This window comes from Atractosteus spatula, chromosome 1, assembly GCF_055471065.1.
Source record: "Atractosteus spatula isolate fAtrSpa1 chromosome 1, fAtrSpa1.hap1, whole genome shotgun sequence".
Lineage (NCBI taxonomy): Eukaryota > Metazoa > Chordata > Actinopteri > Semionotiformes > Lepisosteidae > Atractosteus > Atractosteus spatula.
Genome location: NC_142706.1, coordinates 64131546 through 64157172, shown reverse-complemented (window position 1 = coordinate 64157172; position 25627 = coordinate 64131546). Strand labels below are relative to the sequence as shown.

At 49.8% G+C, this 25627-nt stretch overlaps 1 protein-coding gene across 1 annotated transcript; it reads left to right on the top strand.

Moving 5' to 3' along the window:
* Positions 1 to 127: 127 nt before the first annotated feature.
* cd63 (CD63 molecule) lies at positions 128 to 25335 on the top strand. The gene is made up of 8 exons (XM_088916251.1): positions 128 to 262; positions 5843 to 5927; positions 17755 to 17943; positions 18736 to 18810; positions 19206 to 19301; positions 20831 to 20968; positions 22018 to 22101; positions 24659 to 25335. Exons 2-8 carry the CDS (start codon positions 5862 to 5864, stop codon positions 24722 to 24724), a joined length of 714 nt encoding a protein of 237 aa, XP_088772377.1. The 5' UTR covers positions 128 to 262; positions 5843 to 5861; the 3' UTR covers positions 24725 to 25335.
* The last annotated feature ends 292 nt before the right edge of the window (positions 25336 to 25627 follow it).

Below are 25627 nucleotides of genomic sequence, written 5' to 3'. Positions count from 1 at the left end.
GCTCTAAATAAATCGCGGTGTTTTCGAGCTGTGCGCACGCACCTGTGTCCAATGCAAAACCAGAAGACGGGAAGTGATGCTTTTTTTTTGGGGGGGGGGCAAATCCAATTGAGGGAGGAGAGGGACTAGGAAAGCACACTGGTTAAGTGACGTCAGCTTCGGGGTTTTTTTTTCCGCTTGCTGATCTGGAAGCTGAAACTTTCTCCATCTGCAGACGGTAATCGTTTTGTCGACTCGCTTGGATTTTTGACTGCTGAAAAAGGTGAGACGCGTCTATAGTTCGAACATAGCCCTTTGTTTCGGTGCGTTTTAAGGATCTCTCTCCCTTTTTTTTTTTTACTTTCTTGGAAACCGACTTGTTGGTACTTCGGCTGCTCGACTCGGGACAAAAAAGTTTGCGGTCGAGAAGGAAAATGGGGGGGTATTTTGTGTTTATCGGCAGTGAATTGTAGAGGACGCCGTAAACTGCGACGAGGAAGACGGCTTCTTGGCTTAAGTCCTGTTTAGGTGGTAGAAGCGGAGCGGTGTCTGCACTGCGTTGCTGTGATCGTGTTTAAGCTGTACTGAGCGACATGGCAGATTATTTACTGCTGCCTGTTTCGAAAATTATATCGTGTTTTTATTTTCCCTGGGGCCCGTCGAATCGCCTTGTCGCGGCTCTCGGTTTAATGGGGGAACAGCTGTATTCCGAATTAAAACGACTACAAAATCGAGGACCGTTACTGTTTTTTGTGACGGGGGAATTGGGCAATAAGTAATACTTCGGGGAAACTTTTTTTTGGGGGGGCGGTTGCGAAGCGACTCGCAGCCTCCGAAAACATGTCTGTCGACGCATAGATATTGGGGAAACAAAAGTCTCAAAAGGAGAATTAGTGTCCAGCACGCTACAATGCGGGACGTGGCTTGCTTGAATAATGTTTGTGTTTATCGATATCGAGATGCGGGCCACGTTCTAAGCATAATTTCAAAATCCCCGTTAATCTCAAGTAACTCCCGTTGAGTTTAAAGATACAGAGTTGTAACATCCCTTGTGTTTTCAATTATATATTTCGAGTTACTCGGACTTTTTCGACGTCACACTTTAATAAAGGTATAAAAGGTGACGCTGACGGTTAATATTGGTGAAATACTGTTGGGGCTTTCGAAGTTTTCCGAGCACTGCCCGTGTCCGGTGTGCTATTTAAAATAGCCCGCGTAGTGGTTTAAGTTTGTTTTTTTTTGCAGTTCACGCAGCTCAACCTAAAACCGTACACGCCGGAAATCTTTGAATAGGTGGAGAACGTGAAACTGCGAAAACCTAACTTTTTTTTTCGTTGATGGGTGCTGTGGTTCTGTACTCGTAAAAGAAACTATCTTGGAATGCGCTTCTGGCAATCCGGTTTCTGAGTCACGACCGGGGTGGGCACTTGTGGGTTGTCACAATCAGAACTTAGTCTAAGGCCGGTTTCACATGACTGAACTCCAGCGGATCTCGAAATCGTTCTTCAGGCCTCACCAGAAGCGTCTGTAAAGTGATTTTATCGAATGCAGCAGGCAGTTAATTCTTTTGTTGGCACAGAGACACCCAGCACAGTGTCCGGTATCGAGAATCGAAAAGTCCCGCAGCTGTAAACCAAAGAAGATTGTGGCCCAACTATCCCGTTTGGTAACAAATAGCTAGTCTGTCTCAAATCCTGACGTCGGTGAAGAAGAGTGGATCGGCTCCAGCGACAATGTTGGGTAGTTTGTTCCAGACTCCCACAACTCCTTGTGTAAAGAAGCGCCTTTCGGAACGTGCTGCAGTGAACCCCGAAGTAACGTGAGGTCTGATGTTACCTGCTCTTTCAGCCTCCCCTCCAACCCAGAGCTGTAGCAGCGCCTGCTGGGATTTGCGTCTGTTTTGCCAGTTCGTATACGGCCCACCTCCTGTCCAGCAGTTGCTAAATCGTACTCGCCTCGTCTCTACAGCCAGGACCGTTTTTACTCCAACGTGCAACTCGTGGTCTTGTTGGGACAGGAATTCGATCACGTGTGTAAACGGGCTCAGACGCATTCGTTTGTTCAGAACAGGTTTTTCAAAATGGATTTTTTTTTCAGTGCAGTACAATACAGCAAGGGTCAAGGATGACACATGACATCCGTGAAAGCAGTCCCATTATTAAAGATTGGGAAGTAAAGCTGTAATTGCTCATATTTCACTGAGATTCGCCAGGCCCTTTCATCCGGTGTTTCTAATGCCTGTGAGTTTGCCCAGGACCCTACAGAAGCCAACAGCCTGTAAATGAAGCTTTAACGTACCATTTAACATTCTTTGTGGTTGAAACAGCAGCATCAATCATTCAGTTTCTTTGCAAGCCACATACATAATTGGGTTCAGCTGTGATTTACAGATTTATGGCGGAGACAGTAGGCTGCCTTCTTGGTGCTGTTGGGGCTGGAGCCATATGTAAAACGATAATGTTCTTTTTTTGGTTTGGAGCATGGCGGAGATCTTCTGTTTGGTAAAGACTGATTTCGGCATGCGGGTTGTAAAGATCCAGAGCGCTTTAGGGGATCCGAGAGGGGCGTATGTCAGCCCTTATGTGGAATATGTTAACTGTCCAAATTCCAGTCCAGATTGTGCGCTGTGCGGAGGACCAGGTGTTGGCAGTGTGTCATGTTGGGTGGGATGGTGTCATGACACTGCTGAGCTTCGTTAGTGGTATTATATGTACAACGGAAGGGTTGTGGGCGTGTGGACCAGCTACTGTTCCAAGTAGATATCCTGGATTCTTTCAAGAAAAAGCTGGATGAACTCCTGGGATCAATTAACTGCTGACTGCTGGATGAGCTGAATGGCCTCCTCTTCTTGGTAACATTCCTCTGTTACAAACTTTGCCCATCTAGTTCTTTTGGGTGCTAGTAAATAACCGATCGAAGGACATCGTCCCTGCGTTGGGGGGGAGATGCGGATCTCTTCGTTTCAGCAGCCCAGTGATACGCAGGTCTCCTCGTGCCCACCTCCTTCTTCCATTCCCAGTTGGTGCAGACTGCTGGACAGGCCGGCGCTGGTTTTGAGAGAAGGGGCCCTTGCACAGAATCCATAAGAGGAGCCGTCCGCTCTTTAAACCCACCGTCGATCAGGCGGTTGTGGAAGGGGACCCGCCCTTCATCTCCCTGTGGCCTGTACCCCATCCTGTGAGCTGGGGGCTGTAGAGCTCCCCCCCCACTCCCGATGTAGGGTTTCCGACAGATGACTGCCGTGATTGTCAGGAATACATGGAGACAGACCGGTTTCATGTCGAGCCGAGCTGATGTAATAAATGCAGAAGTACTAAATGGGAAGCTTGACACTTCTATGATACTAGTAAGACCATTCTAGTTGCACAAAATTCTACGTACTGGGTGTTTTCTCACTTTCCTCACTGTTTTTGATAAGCAATTTCTTTTAGGCGCGTTCTAAACAAAAGGTCCTGCTCTAGAGAACAGAGGCAGTGTGTGCCTGTTGAGACCTTAAATATTTGCAGCTTGATTCACACTGGTACCAGGAGAAGCCAGGAACTCCTGTCCTAATCTTTCCATCTCTCCTTTCAAGCTCCCGCCCGGCTGGTGTGTGAAACGAGCTGCTGGGTTCTCCTCGCACCTCGGTCTAACACCAGTGGGCCGGCTGGACACGTTCATGCCGCTGTGCCCACAGTCGGGCATCGCAGAGGAGAGCGGGCGGCCAGGGCTGTGTCCGCGAACTCTCTAAAGTCCTCTAAAGCCTTTTTTTTTTTAACAGCTGATGTTTGCACTAAAGCAGTTCCCTGTACAGTCAGGTGACCTCTCCCTGCGAAACTTCTGCTCCAGCGATGTGAGATCTTGAGTGTGGCAGAGGCTGTTTGTCATGACGCGCGTGCCAGTGCTCACTCGGGCCGGTGGTCTGGAGGACACTGGGGCTTGAGTCCAAGTCCCGTTCTGAGAGCTCTTCAGTGCATTAGGTCCAGTCCCTGCCAGAGCACCCCTGGGTGTTGCCTAGCTCGTTTAACACTGCCAGCAGGGTGCTAGTTCGTTCTGCGATCTCTGTCCACGGCTCAGTGTCTGGACTCATTAAGCCAATAATTGATTCGGTTGAGAGCCAGCAGTCGGGGAGGGAACAAAGGCCCTGTGTCTTTCCAGGAAGGGTGAAAGATGCACTTGTGGCAGTAAGTGCCAGGAAAGTATATCTTATCAGTTTAATTTTCGATTTATGGCTAAACAGAACAAACAAGATTATGTCCGTAATCAGGAGAGTGTTCATGTCAAATCCTGACTCCCCACCCCCATAGTCTTCAGCTGCTGGCCAGCGGCCCATCGCACGTCACGCACGGAGGGGTGGGCACCCTGCCCTTCCTGGAAAACAAGCTCTGTCTGCCATTTCCAACGGGTTTCGCTCCTGGGACTCGAGTGCGGTACAGAGCTGTCGCGCTCCTCGGAGACTCCGCTCCGCGAGAGCCCAGACTGCCTGTCTCTCATCCTGGTGTCTACGTCGCGGGGAAGGCAGCCTGCTCTGTGCCGTTGCAGCGCCTCTGTTTAGTGCTTCTTGTACTTCGTTAACCATTAATGAGTTAACCGACTCCAGTGCCAAAGGTCCCCCATAAGTATTCACTGGGGGGGACTGCCAGGGTGGCTCAGCCCCGCTGGACTGCTCCTGCGCCTCTCTGGAGCGGTCAGACTGTGGCCTGGGAGAAGGACCCCTCTGGACTCTGAGGCAGGGATGTTGTGTATTACAGGGGAAGGTCAGCAGTTATATCGCCCTGCAGCTGGCATCTGGCTGTCCTCTGAAGCTCTACAGGTGCGAGCCTGGTCGGTTCCTAGAGAGGAGACGTCTTGGGAAAGCTAAGGTTGCTGCTGGAAGAGGTGTTATTGGGACCAGTAGGAGGCGCTCACCCTGTGGTCTATGTGGGTCCTAACGCCCCAGTATAGTGACGGGGACACTACACGGTAAAAAAAGGCGCTGAAATTCGGATGAGATGTAAAACTGAGGTCCTGACTCTCTCTGGTCATTTAAAATCCCAGGGTGTTTCTTGAAAAGAGTAGGGGTCTTATCCTGGTGTCCTGGCCAAATTTCCCATTGACCCTTACCAGTCATGGCCTCCTAATAATCCCCATCTCTGAACTGGCTTCATCACTCTGTTCTCCTCCCCACTGAGAGCTGCTGTGTGTTGAGCGGACTGGAACATCATCCAGGTGGGGCTGCACACTGGTGGTGGTGGAGGGGAGTCCCCATCACCTGTAAAGCGCTTTGCGTGGAGTGTCCAGAAAAGCGCTGTATAAGTGTAAGGAATCCTTATGAAGTTGCGGGGGCTTGTTACCAGCTCGCAGATGCACAGATCACATCTGGATGTAGTGCCGTCACCGGTAGATTCTCCTCTTCCCAGAGGGACTGGGAAACAGTTTTGTTTCTCGGTGTAAATGGGGTAGATTGTGAGCTGCGACGCTAGCCTGGCTGTCTCCTCCGTGTGAGGGATGGACAGGAGTCCTGCTGCGTAGCAGTTTGGCTCGGCTCCAGTTTTCCGAGCTGTGGCCGTGGGAGCGCAGGTCGCTGCCAGTGGCTGGATTGCGGTGCGTGCGCGTTTGCTGTTGTCTTTTTTTTTTTCCCCCGTGGCAGTCACATTTGCATCTCTCCGTGTGTCTTTGTACGCGAGAGGGAGACGGAGAAAGCCCCAGTGTTATTTTTGGTTCCAGTTCAGAAGACGTGCCAGGATTTCATTTCCTTCAGAAGCGTCTGTGTGTCTTGTGTGTCTTGTGTGTGAGGGGGCTTCTCTCCTGGACTTCTGCCTCGGCTGTTTCCGAGGGGGCTCCGCACACAAGAGTCCCCCTGTGGTGAAAAGCGAGCCCCTCAACATGTCGTCTTGTATTCCAGGGAACCTCAATCAAGCACCATGGCTGTGGAAGGAGGGATGAAGTGCGTGAAGTTCCTGCTCTTCTTTTTCAACTTCATCTTCTGGGTGAGTCAGTGCTCTCTCGGCGGAGGCCCCCAGTATTCCAGCGGTCCTCTCCAGAGGTCCTGCTCGCCAGCGGGGTTACAGCTGCTCAAGTAAACCGTCTTCATGCAGCCCGGGCTCGTTTGACCAGTCCGTCAGGATCCGTCACGTGGTCCCATGTCAGCCTTTGCTTATCATCCCCGCCTTCAGGTTTATTTCCAAGAAGCTTGTAAAACGATCGAGCAGGGGATGTAATTCATCATCGTGCCGCCAGATCCTGAGCTGGTATACAGCAGCACATGCAAGTGTTGGCCCCTGCATTGCAAACAAGATTTGCTGGTTTCATTAAACCAAACTGCTTGTTTTGTAAATTAGTCCATCTTAAATTTCTTGCTCACCCTGGCAAAAGGCAGTTCTGACGGTCTCATGAAGCAGCTCATTTAAGAGGTGCCAGAATTAATGTCTGTAGCGGCGTACTGTACACTGTGGTATGCAAACATATTACATCATCTGTGATTTTTTTGGGGGTGTTGCATGTGTGTATATACAAAACTAGCAGACAATTCTTTGCACAGTCAACTGATATGAAACCAAGTCAGATCAGAAAGAGAGCCGTGCACAGAAGTGTACGAGTTGAAATATTTCGTGTAGCCATTTCCTGAAAGGTGACAGGATATTGTCTTCTATAACATGGATGGCTAGCTTGTTCCAGACTCCTTCAGCATTTTGGGTTAAGAAGTGCGTCCTGTTCTCAGCTTTTAAATGCCCTTTCTTGTAGTTTTCATTTGTCCACTAGGATGACTCAGTCAATGAATACCTCCATCAGGGCATTGTGTAGTCTGTTCTTTTTAGTCTTGAACAGAGAGTACTACAAGGTGACCTGGCTGAGGTACTCATCGACTGGGTCTGCCCATGTTCCTTTAGCTTGTAAAGGCTTTTAAACCGAGGAGAAGTCTGACTGCTCTTCTCTACTGAGAAAGAGAGAGAGAGAGACATGTCTCCTAGACTGACTCCAGAACAGCAGGTTTTTTTTGTACCTTTTATGTGAGGCGACCAAAATTTTACACAATATTCAGAATGACTTCCTAATACTCTCAATTTTAACGTAATGCCCCCTTTTTCAAATGCTGTACCTTGAACTACATGTCCTAACGGTTTCCCAGATATTTCCGTAGCCAGTAAAATCGGGCCAGGACCGTGTGCCGAGCGGTAGTATCTGAGGCCTTTTCCGTCGCGCTCTGTGTGCAGAGCAGTGTAAACCAGCGCCGGAATGAGTCTGGAGCGATGGAAAAGCAAATAGCCGGAGCTCGCTGACCTTGGCCTGGCTGGAGCGCGCGCGTTTCAGTAAAGGGCCCGGCAGAGACTGGGGCATCTTCAGCTTGAAGCCGCTCTTGTGAAGAGCGTGGTTCCGGTCGGGCAGCTGCGGTCCGGACCTGAAGGCGGCATTGCCGGTGGGTTTCGTACCGCCAGGACTTGGGGGGGGGGGGGGGTTCTGTAGTAAAGAAGCTCTTTTGAGGCAAGAAGCTGCGTTTTGGCAGTGTAATGTTGGACCCCAAGCGCCCCTCTGTTTTGTGTAGCGTTTGTCCAAGGAGCAGCTAACGAGTTTCCAGCCACAGAGTCTTCAGCTAGGCCTGCGGCACACTGACACCATATCCTGTTGCTAAACTTGTCTTCTTCGCAGCAGCTTTTAAGAGTAGGCCTGCCTCCTTTTCCTCGTTTGTGCTAAGTCGCCACAGCCTAATGCAAAGCCAGTTATTTTGTAAAGCGCTTAAACCTCATAATTCGAGCCCCTGATGATTTTCGTGCTCCACCTGCTGAAAGCTAGAAACACTTCTGTTGTTAACTGGGAATTTAAATGGTAAGAAAACGGGGCCACTGGATTTAACCATCTATTCGAATGCAAAAGGTGCACATCTTAATGAAATCGCGTTAAGGTTACGGTTGTTCTTGAGAGCACTCATCGGAAAGATGCTCCTCGATCTTGGGCTGCCAAAGCTCTGGTCTCTTCCTGGTTCTTGCGGCGGAGAGAATCTTTCTCCGAGGGCGGGTCGCGTTTCACTTGAAAGCAAGTGGACGCGCGAGGGTGCCTGTTCGGCGGACTGTGGTCGGATACTGGCCGGAGTCGGCAAGCAGCCGTTTTTCACTCTGCAACAGCAGCTCCCACTCCTGCGGCTCTCTGCTTTCTTTCCAGTTGATTAAAAGCCCCGTCGAACCCTGAATTGGTCACCTATTAAGAGCTGCTGACGCAGAAATGAGAAAGAAGCCATATAATGAGCAAGTGCAGGGGAGAACGCATGGAGCTTTGTGTACTGGAAGCTTAGCAGCAACGAACACAATGAGCGAGTGCAGCAAGGGGCTCAGTTCTTGAGTATTTAAGAGCGCAGCTGGAATGAGGCCGAGACTGCTGGCCCTGTGGTCCAGAGACCTGTGGGTCTGCTCTGGGTCCGGGGCCAGGATGCTCCTAGGTGTGGTTCAGAACGTCCCGCTTGATGTGGGGGCTGGCAGGACACCTGGTGAGCCAGCCTTGCCTGGGATCATTGTTGGGGAGAACCTGATTTTGCAGTCATTTTCAGCAGCAGGCCTCCGATGGGCAGCCCAAGTCAGGGGCTTTCAAGGGACCTGCGCTGTGCATGACTGTTAGTGATTGCTTGCTTGTGGTCGGATCTGCGCTCAGACAAGAAAAAAAAGACCGGCACTTCCTAATGCACGTGCACAAAAAAAAAGAGATCAGCTCGGGTACCTGTACTGTGCAAGCGTGCGTCAGGTTCTGCCAAGCTGTGCTGACTTGTTTGTTTTTTTTCACACTTCATGTGCAGCTTGAGCTTCTTGTTCTCTTTCGCTCCGGAAATGATTGTTAGATGGCAACAAGGAGAGTGTGAGATATGACCAGGCTTTGCTTTTATCTTTTTCATCTGCACAGCTGTCAGTCTACAGCGACACAGCAGTCTGCACTTTTGCTCGGCGATCGTTATTTTCCTCCTCGGCTTCACAGAGCTTCGCAGTTTGGCCTCAGTTCTGCTTTATAGGCTTCTTTTTTTCTCCATCTAGTTTATCTCCAGTCCTTCTGCTGCCTCTATCCTGGGCTTCAGCAGGTGCAATTAGCAAAGGTGCTTCCTGCTATCGCAGTCGGAGAAGGGAAGCGAGGGACCTCTCTGCTGATTTGCAGGGGCAGCAGTGTTCCTCAGAGGTCGCGGTGAGTCACCCCAGGGCTTTGCATAAGCCCCCAGGCCCTGTACTAACCCAGCCCCTCACTGGGACAGTGCGCTGGAAATTGAGCAACTGCAGTGCAGCTGAGCACTGAATCATGTGGCTGCTGGGCTGCTCTGCTCTCGGGCCGCTCGCTGCTCCACGTGGTTTCGATTCCAGGCAGCAGACTTGCTCATCTTTCCTATCAGGGGTGGGAGGGAGCAACAGGATGCAATTCCTGGAGACGGGAGAAAAGATCCGGAGCGCTGGGCAGCTCCGTCTGGCTCTAATCTGCCATTGATTGTTTACTGGGATGTGGCTGTTGGGGAGGATTTTAAATGATCTCCCGGACTTTGTGGCTGGAAGAGAAAAGGGTGGGGTTTTTCACATGGACTGCTTGGCTCTGCTCTGCACAGCTGTTTGGCTGTTCACATCGTGTGCTCTACCTGGAAAAGCCTCGCGCTGACGAAGTTCATTAGTGGGTGCTGGGATGAACTCCTATCCTTAATTGGAACTGGGACGGCTCCTTAATGCTGATCTGATGCTAAATCACAGGCACCAGCCCAGCCCCTGTCAGAACTTGTGATCCCAGAAAAGCAATAACGTTTTCATCAGTCCCGGATCATCTCGGATCCAGTCCCAAGCTGGAATGAAGTGCCCTATTTTTCCTGAAAGAGGAATTAAGAGGGTGAGAGTCCAGGTTTGTGAGGCCTGATTGGTCAGCAGCATCCACTCACAAGGTTGTGTTGGGATGGGAACCGGTGTGGCCAGGTGTAGGGTTGGGGGAAGGTACATCAGGGTATGGATTATAGCCCATGGGCATCTGCTAGAATTGTGTGCATGGCTGTCAGTTCGGCTGCAGGCCAGACCATTCACCCCTAAATCAGGATAATGCAAGTAACGGGCAAACGTGTCCCATAGATGACAACACAGCTTATAGCTGTACAACAACAAAACACCTGGAAGAACTAGCGTCGTGCTCGCGACCAATTAACAAATACCCGATAGCCCTGATTAGGATGTCAAAGGGGTCCGACTTCATTTAAATGGCAAAAACAAACCTGTTGGAGCTGGGGGGGGGAACTTGCTCATTGAACGGCATCAGTTGAGCAGCGATGTCAGTCTCACTAGTTTATCATTGCTGCCGAGCTGGCGGGGGCTTCGAGCATCGGGTTCAAGCTGGAAAGCATGGCTGGGACGCACAGCGAAGTGGGACAACGGAGGAGAAGTTATCAAACAGGAGCTGCTTCGTGTAGATCGGGCCTAGAGAAGTTTGTTCAGATGTATGCTTCTAGGAATAACCTGTGGTTTTCAAGGGAAGAAAGCTTGTTGCAAACATGCAGCATTGGCCGTTGGGAAATAAGAGCTTCTGTAACTTGGTAAATACCACCATCGGGGCCGAAAGAACAGCCTGAGAGGGCTTCAGTAATATTCAAATGAGTACTGCTGTATTTTAAAAGATCAGGGCAGATTTGCATTGACAGTATCACTAGTGATATTAAAAATGTCATAGAAAACACCTGATAATACTATCCTCCAGCTCAAAAACACACTTATCTCCAATCTCCTTTACTTACAAATGGACTGATCCTGCGCACTTTACCCTGAGTCAAACCTGCCTTTTTAAAGTGACAATATTGAGTGATAAATGTATATGCAAAAGCCCGAGTGGAACCCGAGCCCTGTATTTTCAGAATCTGTGACCTCATTTACCAAATCCAGGCTTATTATTATGAGCTTACGAATAAGCTCCATGAGTACTCTGAAGAAGCCATAGCCAAGATTTCTGTGCGTTTTGCTTTTACAGATGCGACCCGTGTAACTTCAGGATATTTATAAGGATTGAGTTAGCCCCGAAACGCTAGGAGACGGGCCTGCATACCTCTGTATCCTCTATAGTGGTGCTCTCCCTGTTGTGTGATTCTTACCCTGCAGTGTCTGGGACCCCTGTTCCTGCACAGGAAACGGGCAAGACTGCAGCATGGCTTCAGCGTTGCACCATGTTTGCTCTGGGGCCCAGTGTCACGGCACAGCTTGAGCTTCTTCCTCCGGCAGCTCCTGACGAGCCCCGCCACAAGACGGAGTGAAATAAGTGTCATCCAGAAAAGTGCTACACGGGTCAAGAAAGAGCACGTGTCATCAACCTGCTTCTTCCTCTTTAATGAGGCCAGGGGTCGTTTGTACAGAGTTACGGGACTAGCTGCTAGCACTGCGGGTGTGCAAAGCGCCAACTGGTTTTTAAAGCTGAAATAAGGCGACTCTGTGCATTTACCGCTGAAACCCGAGAGTTCCTCCTCGCGCTGTATGGGACACATGACACTAAGCAGTCTGTTCAGTCTGACCACTGTTAATCTGTACTTAAATCAGGGGGTGAAAACGGTTTCTTGCGTCCCCCTGCGTCTGATCATCTGTGTAAGGCCCCCCCCAGCTTTGTAAATGCAAAGGATGACTGTGGCGTCCTCTCTCGAAGTGAGCAGCACTCAACAGCCGGGCTAGTGGCAGTGGTGGGAGCTGCAAACCCAGTTGGGTTGGAGAACTAACAGAAATCCTTGTGTAGTTACCCTGAGAGAAGATTGTGGAAGGGTGTTCATCCAGGTAAACAGCTGCTCTTGTTTGGCTTGTCAGATAAGGAAGCTGGCCACACCCTGGCCATTGGCTCTCCTGTGAGGGATCAGCTGGTGCGGGGAAGGGTTGTGGAGCAGGAAACTGCCTTCCTGGGAAAGAGGGGCGGATTCAGGCTGGGCAGCAGTAGCGTGTGTTTTGTTGAAGGAGGCTGTGCTGTTCTGTGCTCGTCCCGTTTCACCACCAGTTATTTCCACACTCCCCTGCATCTGGGTTATGTGTGACTCCCTGCTGAGCCTGCTCTCCCTGGAAACAGACTGGAGAAAGCCTATTTTGGGGACTTTGAGGAGTTTTAAACCTCCAGTTCAAGCCATACACTCCAGTCTGAGAACTGGCAGGGAGCGAGAGGGCGAGACTCTCTCCCTCTCCCTAGGATACCAGTTCGGTCGCCTTGCTGTTGTTATCCAACCCAAGGATGCCCTTTGCCGAGACAGTGTGACCTGTCACCGATGGGGACCTTTATCTTTGCAGCTGGTGGAGCCTCGGAGCTGTTTTAGAGAGCCTCCGTCTCGGTGGTTTCTCACCCTCTCCAGCTGATCCGGTGCTTTCAGGGTTCTTTAATCCCAAGACGCGCCGGGCTGTGGAGTTTTGAAAAGGGAGAAATTCCAGCTTGTGGAAGATCTAGCTTTCACTGACTCAGTAATGGCCCAAAACAACATAAAAAAAGAAACAAAGAGGCCATCAAGCATGTATAGGAGGGTTTAGGAGAGAGTTTGTTGCTTCATTTCAAAACCGGAATTCAGATGTCAAAACAGGCCATGTAAGATTCGCCACAACATGTCCTAATTTCCATGATCTCTATCAAGAACACTAAACAAATGATGGAAGAGGCAGGAAAACCTCGTGGCGTGACCAGCAACCGTTTATCTGATGCCTTTCCCCTGAAAGAGAGGCCCGTCAGCCTGAACTGTGGGCGATGGTGTGTAGTTGACTCGATGAACCAACGAAACTTGGCTGCTCTTGGGGCTCCTGTGAATCTGTTTCACAGTTTTTGTGACTCAACTTTTAATAATTAAAAATAATAATTTCTTACACATATACAGCTCTTTTCTGGACACTCCACTCAAAGCGCTTTACAGGTAATGGGGTCTCCCCTCCACCACCCCCCAGTGTGCAGCCCCACCTAGATGATGTGACGGCAGCCATAGTGCGCTAGAACGCTCACCACACACCAGCTCTCAGTGGGGAGGAGAGCAGAGTGATGAAGCCAGTTCATAGATGGGGATTATTAGGAGGCCATGATTGGTAAGGGCCAATGGGAAATTTGGCCAGGACGCCGGGGTTACACTCTTTTCAAGAAATGCCCTGGGATTTTTAATGACCACAGAGAGTCAGGACCTCGGTTTTACATCTCATCCGATGGACGGCGCCTGTTTACAGTACAGTGTCCCCGTCGCTATACTGTAGCATTAGGACCCACATAGACCGCAGGGTGAGCGCCCCCTGCTGGCCCCACTTAACACCTCTTCCAGCAGCAGCCTTAGTTTTTCCCAGGAGTCTCCCATCCAGGTACTGACCAGGCTCACACCTGCTGAGCTTCAGGGGGCTGCCAGTTGTGAGTACTTTTAAGACTGAAGCATTGTGCCCACATAGCTGGCGAGACGTTTAAATTTGCAGGTGATCTCCTCCGGGGGGTAAATAACAGCATGTTGCTCTCATTGAGTTCAGCTTCACATCGGGTCTGAGGTCAAAGGTTAAACCTCACGGCTCAAGTGCTTTGGCTGAGTGACACGAGGAGTGACCCCCCCCCCCCACCCAGCGTTTTGTTCTCAGCTTTGGTCACATGGTTGAACTCTCATAGTTTTCCTCTTACGACTGAAGTCTTGCAGAATTATGAAACAATTGCCCCCTTAAGTCCAAAATAAACTTTTGGTTAAGTTAGTAACAGAGTGCAAGGGCACATAGTGTGAGGAGCAGTGTTCTTTTAGGCCTGTAGGCTGGCTGCAGGGTCACGGGATTAATTTCTGTGGAAAGACTTTCAGCTTGTTAAATGAAAGCTGCTGTTTAGCAGGGAGGTTGGCCACGAAGCGCTGGTGGGAGTGTGATGACTCTGAAATCCGCGTGATGTAACAGTTCCAGAAAAGGGGGCAGGTCGCTTGTGTGAGTACGACACCAGCCCTTCCCCCTTCAGCCCCGGATCTCTACAAGACGGTGTCGGCGAGCGCTGCGCAGTGTGTGTGAGAGGTCATGAAACATGCGTCCTGTGACCAGGCTTACGGGTGATGTCACATCATATGACAGAGCCCAGGGGGTCATGAGGGAGACAGGGAGATTAATACTCGCCTCCAGAAACACAGATTTAAGTTCACCACCCTAGATCAGATATCCGCAGTCTTGTTAAGACATAGCCCTCATTGCCCCTGTGTGGCGTGTATTTCCCAGAAGGCAGCAGGAACAGGGCATGGAGGTTCCAGACAGGGCCAGGCTACCCGCTCCCTTGGCTGTTAATAGAGAGAACTGTTACCTCCGAGATTTGTGGAGAGAGGGGAAGGAGGAAGCAGAAAATCAGTGGAAAACGGGGCATAGGACTGAATCTCAAAAACCTAGGATAGTTGTCATGTAAAGGAAAAAAAATGGTATTTGTCCTTTTTTGGAAGTGATTCAAAATGATGTGAAGTAATGCACCTGAAAAGTAATATATATATACTTAATATAAGTAATATATACATCTAAAACAGTATATATGAACGCATCTTGTTAAGGTCACAACAAGGCAACAGTTGCAGCATAATTCATGTAAAGTTTTCTATTTTGTGATTCTCTGTATTTATTACAAGTTCTTGAAAATTGAGTTACAGGTAAGCATAATGGAATTTGCCAAACAAAGAGTGTGAAATTTCCAGGCCCCCGCAATACTCTTAAATTATCATTCTCCACGCTGAGATCAGACAATATTTTGGGACTGGGGGGGCAGTCGCTTCACGGAGACGTCACGCTAGCTTCCGGTTGCAGTGGGGCTCCTGTGTGTGGGACTGTGTGACGTACGGGATGATGAATTGGGGCAGGAGGGGCAGGAGGTCGTCTCGATCATGTGAGACGCCGCAGGGAAAGTCCTCAGGATGCCGTTGAGTCACAAGACCACAAGGAGAGATGATGAAAAAATCTCGGCGGCAGTCCATTATAAAAACAATACACCCGCCAGCTTGGCAGCATGACGACTCACGTGGCTCTCTTGCCCTCGAGGCACGAGCATTAGAAGGGGACAGAGCAACTTTTCCACTCTTGTTGAAGAACCGCTGACAGTGATTCTGAAAGCAAAGATTTGACCCCACTTTTTGATTCTTAATTTCCGCAGGCTGAATATTAAGCTTATTAAAAATAGTCAATATTGCACCTTTTTTTTTACACGTGACATAAATGCTGGACAGATGACTAGCCGTATTGTGGCTGCAGACGTATGGGAGATCTTTGAGAATTCAGCTTGTGGTTTTGCTGATCCCTCTCATGTGGGGGAAAACTGTATTGTTCACGGTCTTATTTTACGACGGGCGAGAGAGATTTCGAGGGGAGAACTGTATTGGTGCTCTAATCTCCTGTCAGAGCACTGCACAATAATCCCAAACGCGCCTGCAGCCAAAATAACTCAAGATGAGAAATTAATTGCTAAGAAAGTGTGACTAAAACAAAGAAAAACGTGTCGAGTCGTCCACAACGATTCTTAATTTCTCCAACGCTGTAGATGAGAGACTGCTTGGTTTAAAGAACGTACATCTCCCATCTGCTCAGTGCAGCTACTGCTCACCTGTTCTGCAGACCTTACCTGCTCTCAAATATTGACATTGGTGTGACCCAGTGGATTACTTCCAAAATGTACCATGGCCTCCCTCTGTTCTGTGTTTTTTTTTTTGCTATGGGGGTTGTTTGCAGTTGGAGAAAGACGGAGACCTGCTATATTGCAGAAAGTGGAAAGAGTTCCTGGTTTTAGTCTACCTAATTATTTCCCGCCCTGCACGTGCAGCACTGTGAACACCAGCACTGTAACAGTCCATACAGTGAGTGTAGAATAGCCGCATGGTTTGTGCTCGGTCTTTCAGTCCCGAGGTTGGGGAAGGCGTAGTCTGCACCTGATTTTAAGGCGTGAGCTGGAAACTTCGCTGCCTTTCCTGCATCTGTTTTTTTTTTTGTGTATTGCACATCTGACTTTCTATAGTTTCTATAGTTCACCTTGTTCATGTGTTACTACTTTACATTTCTGCACCTATTTTTGTAACAGGGATTCAACATTCCTTATTTTTTTTTAGTTTTGTTCACAAAGAACTGGGAGATTATTTGAAGGAAAAGCGAGGAACATTAATGAGCGTTGTTGTAAACTCTGAGTATAACGTACACCTGGTGTTATAGCACATTTAAATTCCTTAATATATATATATAGAGATGGATGCATGTGAAGATCTGCAACTTGCAGCAGTTTGATTTGTCTTAGCTGCACAAAATGACAATTCAGATGTCCAATCTTTGTTTTTTCAAAGTTTGACTGGGTAAAACCTCTTGACATGCACCATCTCAGGAGCTGGTGAAGAATTATTCCAAACTGAGGAACAGGTGCACAGTGATGCTCAATTCTTTCAGCACTCACTGGGTAGAACTTGAAGAGGCTGATTCACCTGGTAAATAATGAGACCGTTTCGAAAACAAATGATTTTCTCTTTGATGTAAAGCTGGAAGAATGGGGCTGCTAACTGCACAGGAAAATCCATACGACGCTCTTCCATCGTGTTTCTGCCCCCTAGGAATCCGAACACTTCATGTTAGTGGGCGGGTGTGTTTTTTAGGCTATTGTACTGTTCGTGGGGGGGGACAGATTTTAATGTTGCTTCAACCCCACACGTCTCTCTGATGTGAAGTAGGGTGACAAGCTTGAAACGCAGCGCTGGAGTGTAAAACCTGGCATGGATCAAGCTGCTCCGCAGTGGGAGTCTCGTTTCTCTTCAGGCCTTGGCGGCTGTTTTTGTCTGGACTGGCGTCGGTGACTCACGCCGGGCCTAAATGCGATTACAGATCCTGTTGCTGGTAAAATCCTTGGCTACAAAATTAGAAACAACCTAATTTTCCAGCTTTTATGTCGGTCGTCTTCCACAAGGGATGTGCGATTTGACCAGAACTACGCCCTGACCTCGCGCCAAAGGGAAGCGTGCCCATCACTGATTCCCCCCCCGACCTGGGGTTTGAGGTGAATGCCTCAAATGCACGCCAGCATGCTTGGAGAGCGAGAGAGGCGGAGAACTATTTGAACACCCTTCGCAAACAATGAGCAGGGGGGAAAAAATGGCAAATATTCAGCAAAATGGAAAGACAGACGCTTAAAGCAAAATAGGAAAATTGGCACTGTCTGGAACAGTTATGCAATTCTACTTTTTTTTTTTAAAGAACGCCTTATTGCAGGAGAGGGAGTCTCCTCTACAATGCATTGAACACCCCAGAGTACTCTGAATGCTACAGCCTGGTTGTTTGGTCTGCGTGTGAATCTCGTGCTAAAGAGTGGCTCTGGTCTTGGCCTCTCCCAGCAGCAGAGGCTGGTGCCTGTAGCCGTGCCCTCCACACGGTCGCAGCCGGGCGTTTACCCACACCATGCAAGCAAGGCGTCTCCCCTGTGGGTATGACAGCTGTGCCCCTAGGATTTGAACCCGCAACCTTGCCGTTACAAATCCCCAAGACTCAAACCATTACTCTACCGCACTGCTTGCAAGTTAAACTTTTTTTTAAAAAAAAGATGTAGTAGGACAACATTTCCAGGGCGCTGAAAGCTAACAGACGTACAGTAACCAGAACGGGGATTGTCTTCTGGAGGCGTGGATGTGCTTAAGGGGCAGTGCCACTTTAACTTAAAGAAGTGCCCTGTGCTGTTAAACCAGGAAACGCTTCTGAAAACAGTGATCCTTAACTGGATCAGGATTTTCAAGGGTTTGTTTGGGAGGTGTGGCGTGATTAATGTCAACGGTTTTATGGGCTGTGTTTGTCATGTCTCCCGAGTGATCCAGACGCATTTGGATAGGGGAGAAAAGTGTCTTGGAAATGGCTAAGCTAAACTCCTTTCTCCCTGCAGGTCTGTGGTCTGGCCCTGATCGTGATTGGCATCATGGTCCAGGTGGGGCTTCACCAAACCCTGCGCATCAAGGACGCGTCGGCCCTGGGCGCCCCCATTGTCATCATCATCGTGGGCGTGGTCATCTTCTTCATTGCGTTCTTTGGCTGCTGCGGAGCCTGGAAAGAGAGCAACTGCATGGTCACCACGGTAACGCCCATCCCCTGATGCTGCAGAAGGGTGACTGGCAGCACCGGAGGTTTTGCTGGACTTGGTGCACAGAGGTCCACGCAGATCTCCAGGTGGTGCTGTGCAGACTGGGGTCATATACCGCCTCTTTGTGGTGCTTATGCAGGCGTCGCTGTAATAAAATTTGATAACTTTAAAGTAAAGGAGGATTTGGTTTAGATGGCGCACTTGCAGCCTCAGAAGCATCTTAAGAAGATTGCTCAGTTATCTCTATGTAACTCGGGGCTCAGGTGGAATAGAAGCCGGCAGACACTGGGGTACCCCAGGACGTGGTGCGGACTACATATAGTTTCCAGATCTGATGATATACAGTGCTGTGGTTTAAAAGTTAGTTTGTTGAGCTGGAGACCTACAGTAGGACTTCCTCATTTCAGATTGCTGTGCTCATGCAAAAAGCAAGAGCGTCCAGGAAATGTGCATCAGCATAACAAACTTAAAGAAAAAGAAAGGAGCTGTATGTGGTCAGTACACAGAGACCATACTGCTGCCCTTTTAACAACGTGGTTTACAGCTGAGGGGAGGCTATGTGGCCCATCCAAACTGCAGTTTGAATCTTTCCTGCAAAGCTCGGATGTTTATCATGCAAACCAGATTTTAAAACATCGTGTCCGGTCTATTGTGGAGAGGTCCAGCCTGAGCTGAGCCCCTGTACCACTGGTTGGTGTCTGTAAGGGCCTCAGAGAAAGTGCCCGTTTCTTGGGAGGCTGGAAATTGGTTGCTCAGCTTGCTCCTCTCGCTCTTCCTCCCCACCAGTTTGCAGTCCTGCTGACCCTTATCATCATAGTGGAGATTGCAGCAGCCATCGCTGGGTACGTCTTCAAGGACAAGGTGAGTTAGTGCATCTGTCCTGCCCCCTGCTCTGTGCATCTCTCATCTCTACAGCGCTGTGTAAAGTGTCATCACTGGGGCGGCCTGGGTAGATGGCATATAGATATATATTGAGGCTTCCTTTGCTTTTGGAAAGCAAAGGAAAAGCAAATTGCACGGTTCAGCAGAAGCTGCAGTCGAGAACTGAAGGGTTGTCCCAGTATTGTTTCAGCAGTGTCTCTGAACTGAACACTGTGGATGATCTGGCTTTGTGATAATGGTTGGTGTAGAACGGACTCTGCATTCACCTTGCCATGTTTAAACCTATGGCTGACGGGAAGTGTGGAAGAGGAGATCCTTAGAGAGGTGGGTCAGATACAGTGCTGCTCTTAACTGGGCACGTTTGTCTTCTGCAGGCCAAGACCATCCTGACTGATGGGTTCCAGGATATGATCCAGAAGTACAACATCTCTCAGGATGCGATGAAGGCCATGGACGGGATCCAGGAAGACGTGAGTCAGTTAAGCGAGGGTGTTCCTGGTGCAGTCTGAGGGCTTAACACTGTGTTCAGAGAGAAAAGAAAAGGCAGGATGTGCTCGTTGGGGAGAGACCAGTGCAGAGGCTGGCCATGACGTCGGACTGTGATGGAACACGGCTGAAAACGATTCTGCTGCCTTACTGCCAGTGGACCGTCTTTTCTCAAACATGAGCTGTATCGGCCCAAGGTCTGTGGGCGAAACGTCCGTTTCATCCGAGTTGAAGAAAGGGCGCGATCGCGTTTCAGACGCTCGGCCCTGACCTCGGGCTCGTGAAGAGTTAAGGTCTGTCTGCAAGTCGAAACTCCACCTGCCCCGGCGCCCTGCGTCAGGCCCTGGTCGATGGGCCTTGTTTCGTATCGCTGCAGGAGCGTCTAATATCCTTACTCTGAATACACATACACGTACAGAACACCTCAAAGAAAAAGAAGCGAGCCGTGTGCCCAGTACACGACAGACCACACTGCTGCAGTTCGTTTACAGACGAGCAAGCCAATGGACACATCCAGCCCGTTTGTTAGGAGTTAGCTGATCTAATAGTCTCTCCCAGCTGTTTCTTGACAGAAACCAGGGTATTAGCTATAATCACGTGGCTCTGTAGCTTCTTTGAAACTCCTGAAACTGTTTGGGTAAAGAATGCCTCCTGTTCTGGGTTATAAACTCACCACCATGCCCTTGTGCTCTGCGGTTCACGCTACACTGCTCATTCGGATTAAGTCTGCTAGGTGGACATTTTGGGCCTTTGGGGAATTTTGAGTCAGTTGTTTCAGGTGCCCTGGTAGTCTTCTCTCATCAAGAATAAAGTGTAGGACAGTCCCTTAAAGGGCAACTGCAGCGCTAGTTTTAGTTTTGAGGGTTAAAGAGAATCGGCATTGAGTGCAGCTCAAACTACAATGAAAGTAAAATCTACACAGTAATTTATAAACTCCAGTTTACATCACAAAATAGATGAGATTTCCAGGTATGCCCAGCGCTATGTTCTGTGATTCAGAATGAGGCAACAAGACATCCAGTGACGTTAAATGTCCTTATTACATTGTAAACAAGCAGGCTTGTGAATACATCTCTTTTAAGGCCAGCAGCCATATCACTCTGCAACTCACAACTGGCAACCCACTGAAGTCAGGACCTGGATGGGAGACCTCCTGGGAAAAACTAAGGCTGCTGCTGGAAGAGGTGTTAGTGGGGCCAGTAGGGGGCGCTCACCCTGATCTGACAGAAATGTTCTAAACGAGGCCTGACTAGTGCATTATACAATTTTAATGTAACATTCCACATAAGTACTCTGGCTCTACTAGTATTCCTAATGGGGGAATGGAGGGTCGTGGGAAGTAAAACAGTGGATTCTGAGGCAGTTGAGAGGGAGCAGCAGAGATAGAAATGGCGATCAGAAGATCGCCGCCCAAGTATAAGCCAAACCTCCTGCAAGCAAAGCTGTGAATGTTCCCTGCTGCCTTTCTGTCTGTGTGTCTCACTGCCCTGTCTGTCTGTCTGTCTGTCTGCAGTTCAAGTGCTGTGGGGCTATGAATGCCACTGACTGGGTCGGTGTCACAGGTGCCAGCTCCGTGCCCGACTCCTGTTGCAAGAACGTGACCAAGAGCTGTGGGAAGGGTGCCCTGAACACCGACCGAATCTATAAGGACGTGAGTGTGACGCGGCCAGTTCTTCATTCCGATGTTCTGTTTGTCCCAGTTTGAAATCAGTTACTGATCCCCGGTTGCCTCTGTGACCCCTGTACTGCACGGGGGAGTGCCTACCTGCGCTTGCGGTACCCCGACTCCTCTACCGGTCAGACCCCCTCGGTGAGGGAGTGGCTCCTCACTCGCTGACCATGCTGCACACTCGCGCGGCTCCCAGCAGGAGACGGGGGTCGAGGATGGCCACCTCACGCGCTTGAGCTTTATCGCACAGAACCATGGGAATACTGGGACACTGCGGTAACTGGTAACATTCCTCAGGGATGTTCACGCTAGGGCTCCCATGCTCCTGTGTATTAGGGAACAGCATGAACGTGGGGAACCCCAGAAGGTAAATGGTCAGCCCCAGTGAGATCATGGAGGAAGTCTGAATAGCCTGTAGTAAATACAGCTCGTTGGGAGTGCCTTAACAGGATGTGAAATATAGATGGGTCCAGGACAACACAGGTGGGAAAGTTTAAGGTTAAAAATTGCACATTTTACGTCAAGTGGAGGGGAAAAACTGCCACCACAAGCCAAGGCCTTGAAACAAAACCACTCTTGAGCTCCTGACTGAACTGCAAGTTCCCAACTATCATACCACGCAGTTAAGATGTTTACTGTCCTCGAAAAAGCATGCCACTCTTCAAACCTTTAGTCTGAGACCACATGACTTTCCACAAACTCACAAATTCCTCGGTTCCAAAAAGCCAGCAAGCTCTTCAAGGGCCACGGTCACAGTCCCACGGTCCCCCCTGGTGAAGAGCTCACATTCACTATCTACCTTCTGGCCTTCAGATAGCAAATGAAACGGACACAAATGCAACTTTGCTTCCAGCTTTTCAAACACTCGCCTGACCAATGGTCTTCTCGCGCTGGTCAGGTGACTGAGCAGCAGCAGCAGCTCATTCCCCATGGGCTTCTGGGAAATGTGGTCCAGACATGGTGGCCATCTTGCCTTACCTAGCTGCTCTCTCACACCTGCCCATGTTGAATCTTGTGTGTTTCTGTTTTAGGGCTGTGTGAACATCATTGAAAAGTGGGTCAAGAAGAATTTGCTGATCGTGGTTGGGGTGGCTCTTGGCATCGCGTTCTTTGAGGTAGGACCGCACTCCGCCCACCTCTGTGTCTCAGCTTGCGACCAGCATGGGCCAGGCGCCTTGTTTCATGTGGCTGAGCATGTATGAAAAGCGAAGCGTCCAGTTATCTTGCTCCGATGAAACATGAGTATCATAATCGCCTTAAAGAAAATAACCCTTGTGCAGTCAGTACAGGGGAGACCATACTGCTGCACTTTTCAGAACATAGTTTAACTATGAGGAGGTCATCTGGCTCGTCCAGCCCCTCTGTTAGTAGTTAACGGTGTGGTGACTCTGTGGCTAAGGATCTACGCCTGTGGCTGGAAGGTTGCCGGTTCATATCCCGCGGCCGGTAGAGGAATCCTATTCTGTTGGGCTCCTGAGCAAGGCCCTTAACCCCAACTGCTCCAATGACTGACCCTGCGCTCTGACCCCAATCTTCTCTTCCTGTCTGTGTATCGATGCACGAACAGTATGGCATACAGTGGTGTTGCCAGCAATTAAATGCTTCATCCGTGAGCTCGTTAAGAGGGATAGAAGACTAGAAGGACAGACGTTTATAATAATAATAATTGCTTACACTTATATAGCGCTTTCCTGGACACTCCACTCAAAGCGCTTTACAGGTAATGGGGACTCCCCTCCACCGCCACCAGTGTGCAGCCCCCACCTGGACGATGTGACGGCAGCCATAGTGGGGAGGAGAGCAGAGTAATGAAGCCAGTTCATAGATGGGGATTATTAGGAGGCCATGATGGATAAGGGCCAATGGGAAATTTATAGAGATTAGATTAAGATTAGGATACAATAAATTATACAACTGCAATTTACAATACAATTTACAGATTGTTCGAAAGTAACGCAAGGAGATATGGTAGGATAGGAGGTATTGAGCCCTGTTCATTTGTGTCCTGGGAGCGCAAAGTGACGGGTGACAGGAGGGCGCCAGCGCACCCTATCTGTTCAAGCAGGAAGCGCCAACATCCATGTAGTTTCCATTAGAAACTCTGCTGTTTGCTCTTCACGATGTGGCGGTTTGCAGTAAAATGTGGTCGCTCGCGTCCATCGCCATCATTTGTTCTTGACTGAGTGACAGCGTGGCGCAGCAGATCGGTCTCCGGCCGGGAGCAGCCCCCAGAACCCCAGCAGGGGTCACCTGTGGGTGCGCTTACACCCCCTGGCGGCGGAAGTGCGGGAAGCGATTGGCGGGCATAGCAGCGGAACGATGGTCCGGCTGGAATCCCAGTTTCAGCGAAGCAGGAAGAGCCGTGTCTCTGCGTGTGCAGTGCCGGAGAAGCTGGGCTGGTTTGTGTCATCGGATGGCAGGTCGCGTGGGAAGATCAGTAGCTCTCCGTGAGATAACGCAGAGCTCGTCGGTGCAGCTGTGTGATAAGTGAGTGCTCAGTCAATGCTGGCCTTACCTGGGGTGCTGGTCTTTCCAGCGAAATGAAGAGGAAAGCTCCCTGTGGCTTTGCCCAGCCCACTGCAGGCCCTGGCATTTTAATGTGCAGGAGTGCTCAGTCTTTTCTCCTGGGGGAAACCCCTTTTCCAACACCCCCTCGGCATCCCTTCTAAAATACAGATCAGGTACCGACGCATATGAGCGAGCTTTATTCCAGTGCTTTGGTTAAGGGAGTGCCGAACGTTCGACAGCTTTATTTTTCAGAGTAGTCGGCCAGCTCTTTGACGGGGGGAGGGCCGCAGGAAGCTGAACTTGTGAAAGTGTCGCGGGTGGCGTGATGGGCGGCGGCTGTGCCGCACGGCCGCGAGGTCTGCGCTCTGATCCGAGCGCGGCGGCGTTCAAGCGGGGGAGTGCTGTCCAGCGGACGGCGGTCAATAGCGTTGCTGGGCCGTTGGGGAGTCGGGGGGCTAGATGGATAGATTGCTCTTGAGATGAGTAATTATAATGGTGGGGTTCTAGAAGAGAAACATTGTTTAGTTGTTCTCGTGACTAGCTGTTGTCTTTGCATGTGTTCTTTGGATATTGTTTTAAAGATTTAAAAGACATGGAGAGAATTGTGTATTTTTGTGATTATTGTAAGTTTTGTTTTGTTTGTATACTCTTATGATCTTGATGTTTTAAAAGAGAAGAAAGGAGCGTTTAAGAGGGAATGGTCCCTTGGTTGGGGGAAGAGGAAAAGAGTGCTGTTTTGTTGAGGAACTTGACAGCCTCTCACGGGTTGGCACCCCCCCTGCGAGAGCTCTGCAGGTCCTCTCCTCCACCTGTTCTCTGTGTCCTCCTGTCTCTCTGGCCATCTTCCTGTTTCCACCTGGCTGATGGCACTTTACTGTATTGCTCCCCCTGTTTTTCTTCCAAGTCTCTCTTCCTCTCCTCCTTCTCTTCCCGCCGTATTTTCAGTCTGCCCGGTTGTTCTGTCTTCCTCCAAGCCCCACCGCAAGCCTGAGCTTCCCGAGCGTGGGGGGGCGTACGCTTGTCCCCATCCCCCTTCGAGCCGGGCAGTGGCCACACCTCTGGCAGGGCTCTTGGACAGGCGGGAATACCCCAGCGTTCCCATCGGCTCGCGTGCCGGAAACGGAGTAACCACTCTTCCCTCCCTGTCTCTCTCTCTCCCTGCAGGTCCTGGGCGTCATCTTCGCCTGCCTGCTGATGAAGTCCATCCGCAGTGGCTACGAGGTCATGTAACCCCCACAGCTCCCCCCGAGCCGGGGACGCGCCCGGCAGCCTTAAACTTCTGATTTCTGCTACCAGTGATTGTTGTTTTTCCTCCCGCCTTTAATGATCTCTTTTGGTTTGTTTTTTTTTCCCTGTACTTATTCTGTCTATTTTTAAGGTAGTGCAAGAACAAATAGTTTTACCTGGAGAAGGGGGTGTGACGTTAGGGCGGGGTACCCCTCGTCCCGAGTGGAGCGGAGAAGGATAGGGGGGTCTTGTTGGGGGTGGGAGGGAGGAGAGGGAGTTCAGTCATTTTAGTCTGTCCAAAAAAAAGTTTTTGTGGAGTAAATTAGGTAGTTTATTTATATTTGTGTATGTACAGAATCGCGCCTCTGTTCACGCCGAGTGTGAGCTGGCCCGGTCAGGTGGCGAGTGTGGGAACGATACCGACGGACCAGCCTGACTGGCACCTGTAAAACGCCACTTCATGCCTAGCAGCTCTCAGGTTTTCACCTCTTGGTTTAATGATTTTTTTTTTCCTTTAATTCCTGATTCTGAAGCCTTTCTCAAAACCGTTTCTTCGAGAAGTCTGTGACACCTTTTGAATCTCCAGAATGGAACAATAAAGACGGAGTCAAAAACTGGACCTCTGGGTTTCTGAGCAGGACAGCAGGTTGCGTGTTGTGGTCCCTGGGAGTCTTCCTTCAGGCAGGCGCCTGCTGGTGGGAGCGCACTGTGGTGCTGTAGCAGCCCATATCACTGATGGCTTGTTCGAGAGGATACATCTTCCATAGCCCTGTTCCTCCTTTTCCTCTTTCGAAAGATTAAAAGCACTCCTTCACTGAGGAGCCGATATCTTTATGATTATGACTGCCCGTGTTCTATGATGCGTCTCTTGTGAGCGAGCTACACAGAGCCGCATGCTGGGCAGCA

What these genes read in the sequence shown, in the direction of transcription:
- cd63 (XM_088916251.1), top strand. Translation starts at nt 5,862, where the DNA reads ATGGCTGTGGAAGGAGGGATGAAGTGCGTGAAGTTCCTGCTCTTCTTT. An exon ending in TTTTCAACTTCATCTTCTGG is followed by an intron (nt 5,928 to 17,754) that starts GTGAGTCAGTGC and finishes TTCTCCCTGCAG; the next exon opens with GTCTGTGGTCTGGCCCTGAT. An exon ending in GCAACTGCATGGTCACCACG is followed by an intron (nt 17,944 to 18,735) that starts GTAACGCCCATC and finishes CCTCCCCACCAG; the next exon opens with TTTGCAGTCCTGCTGACCCT.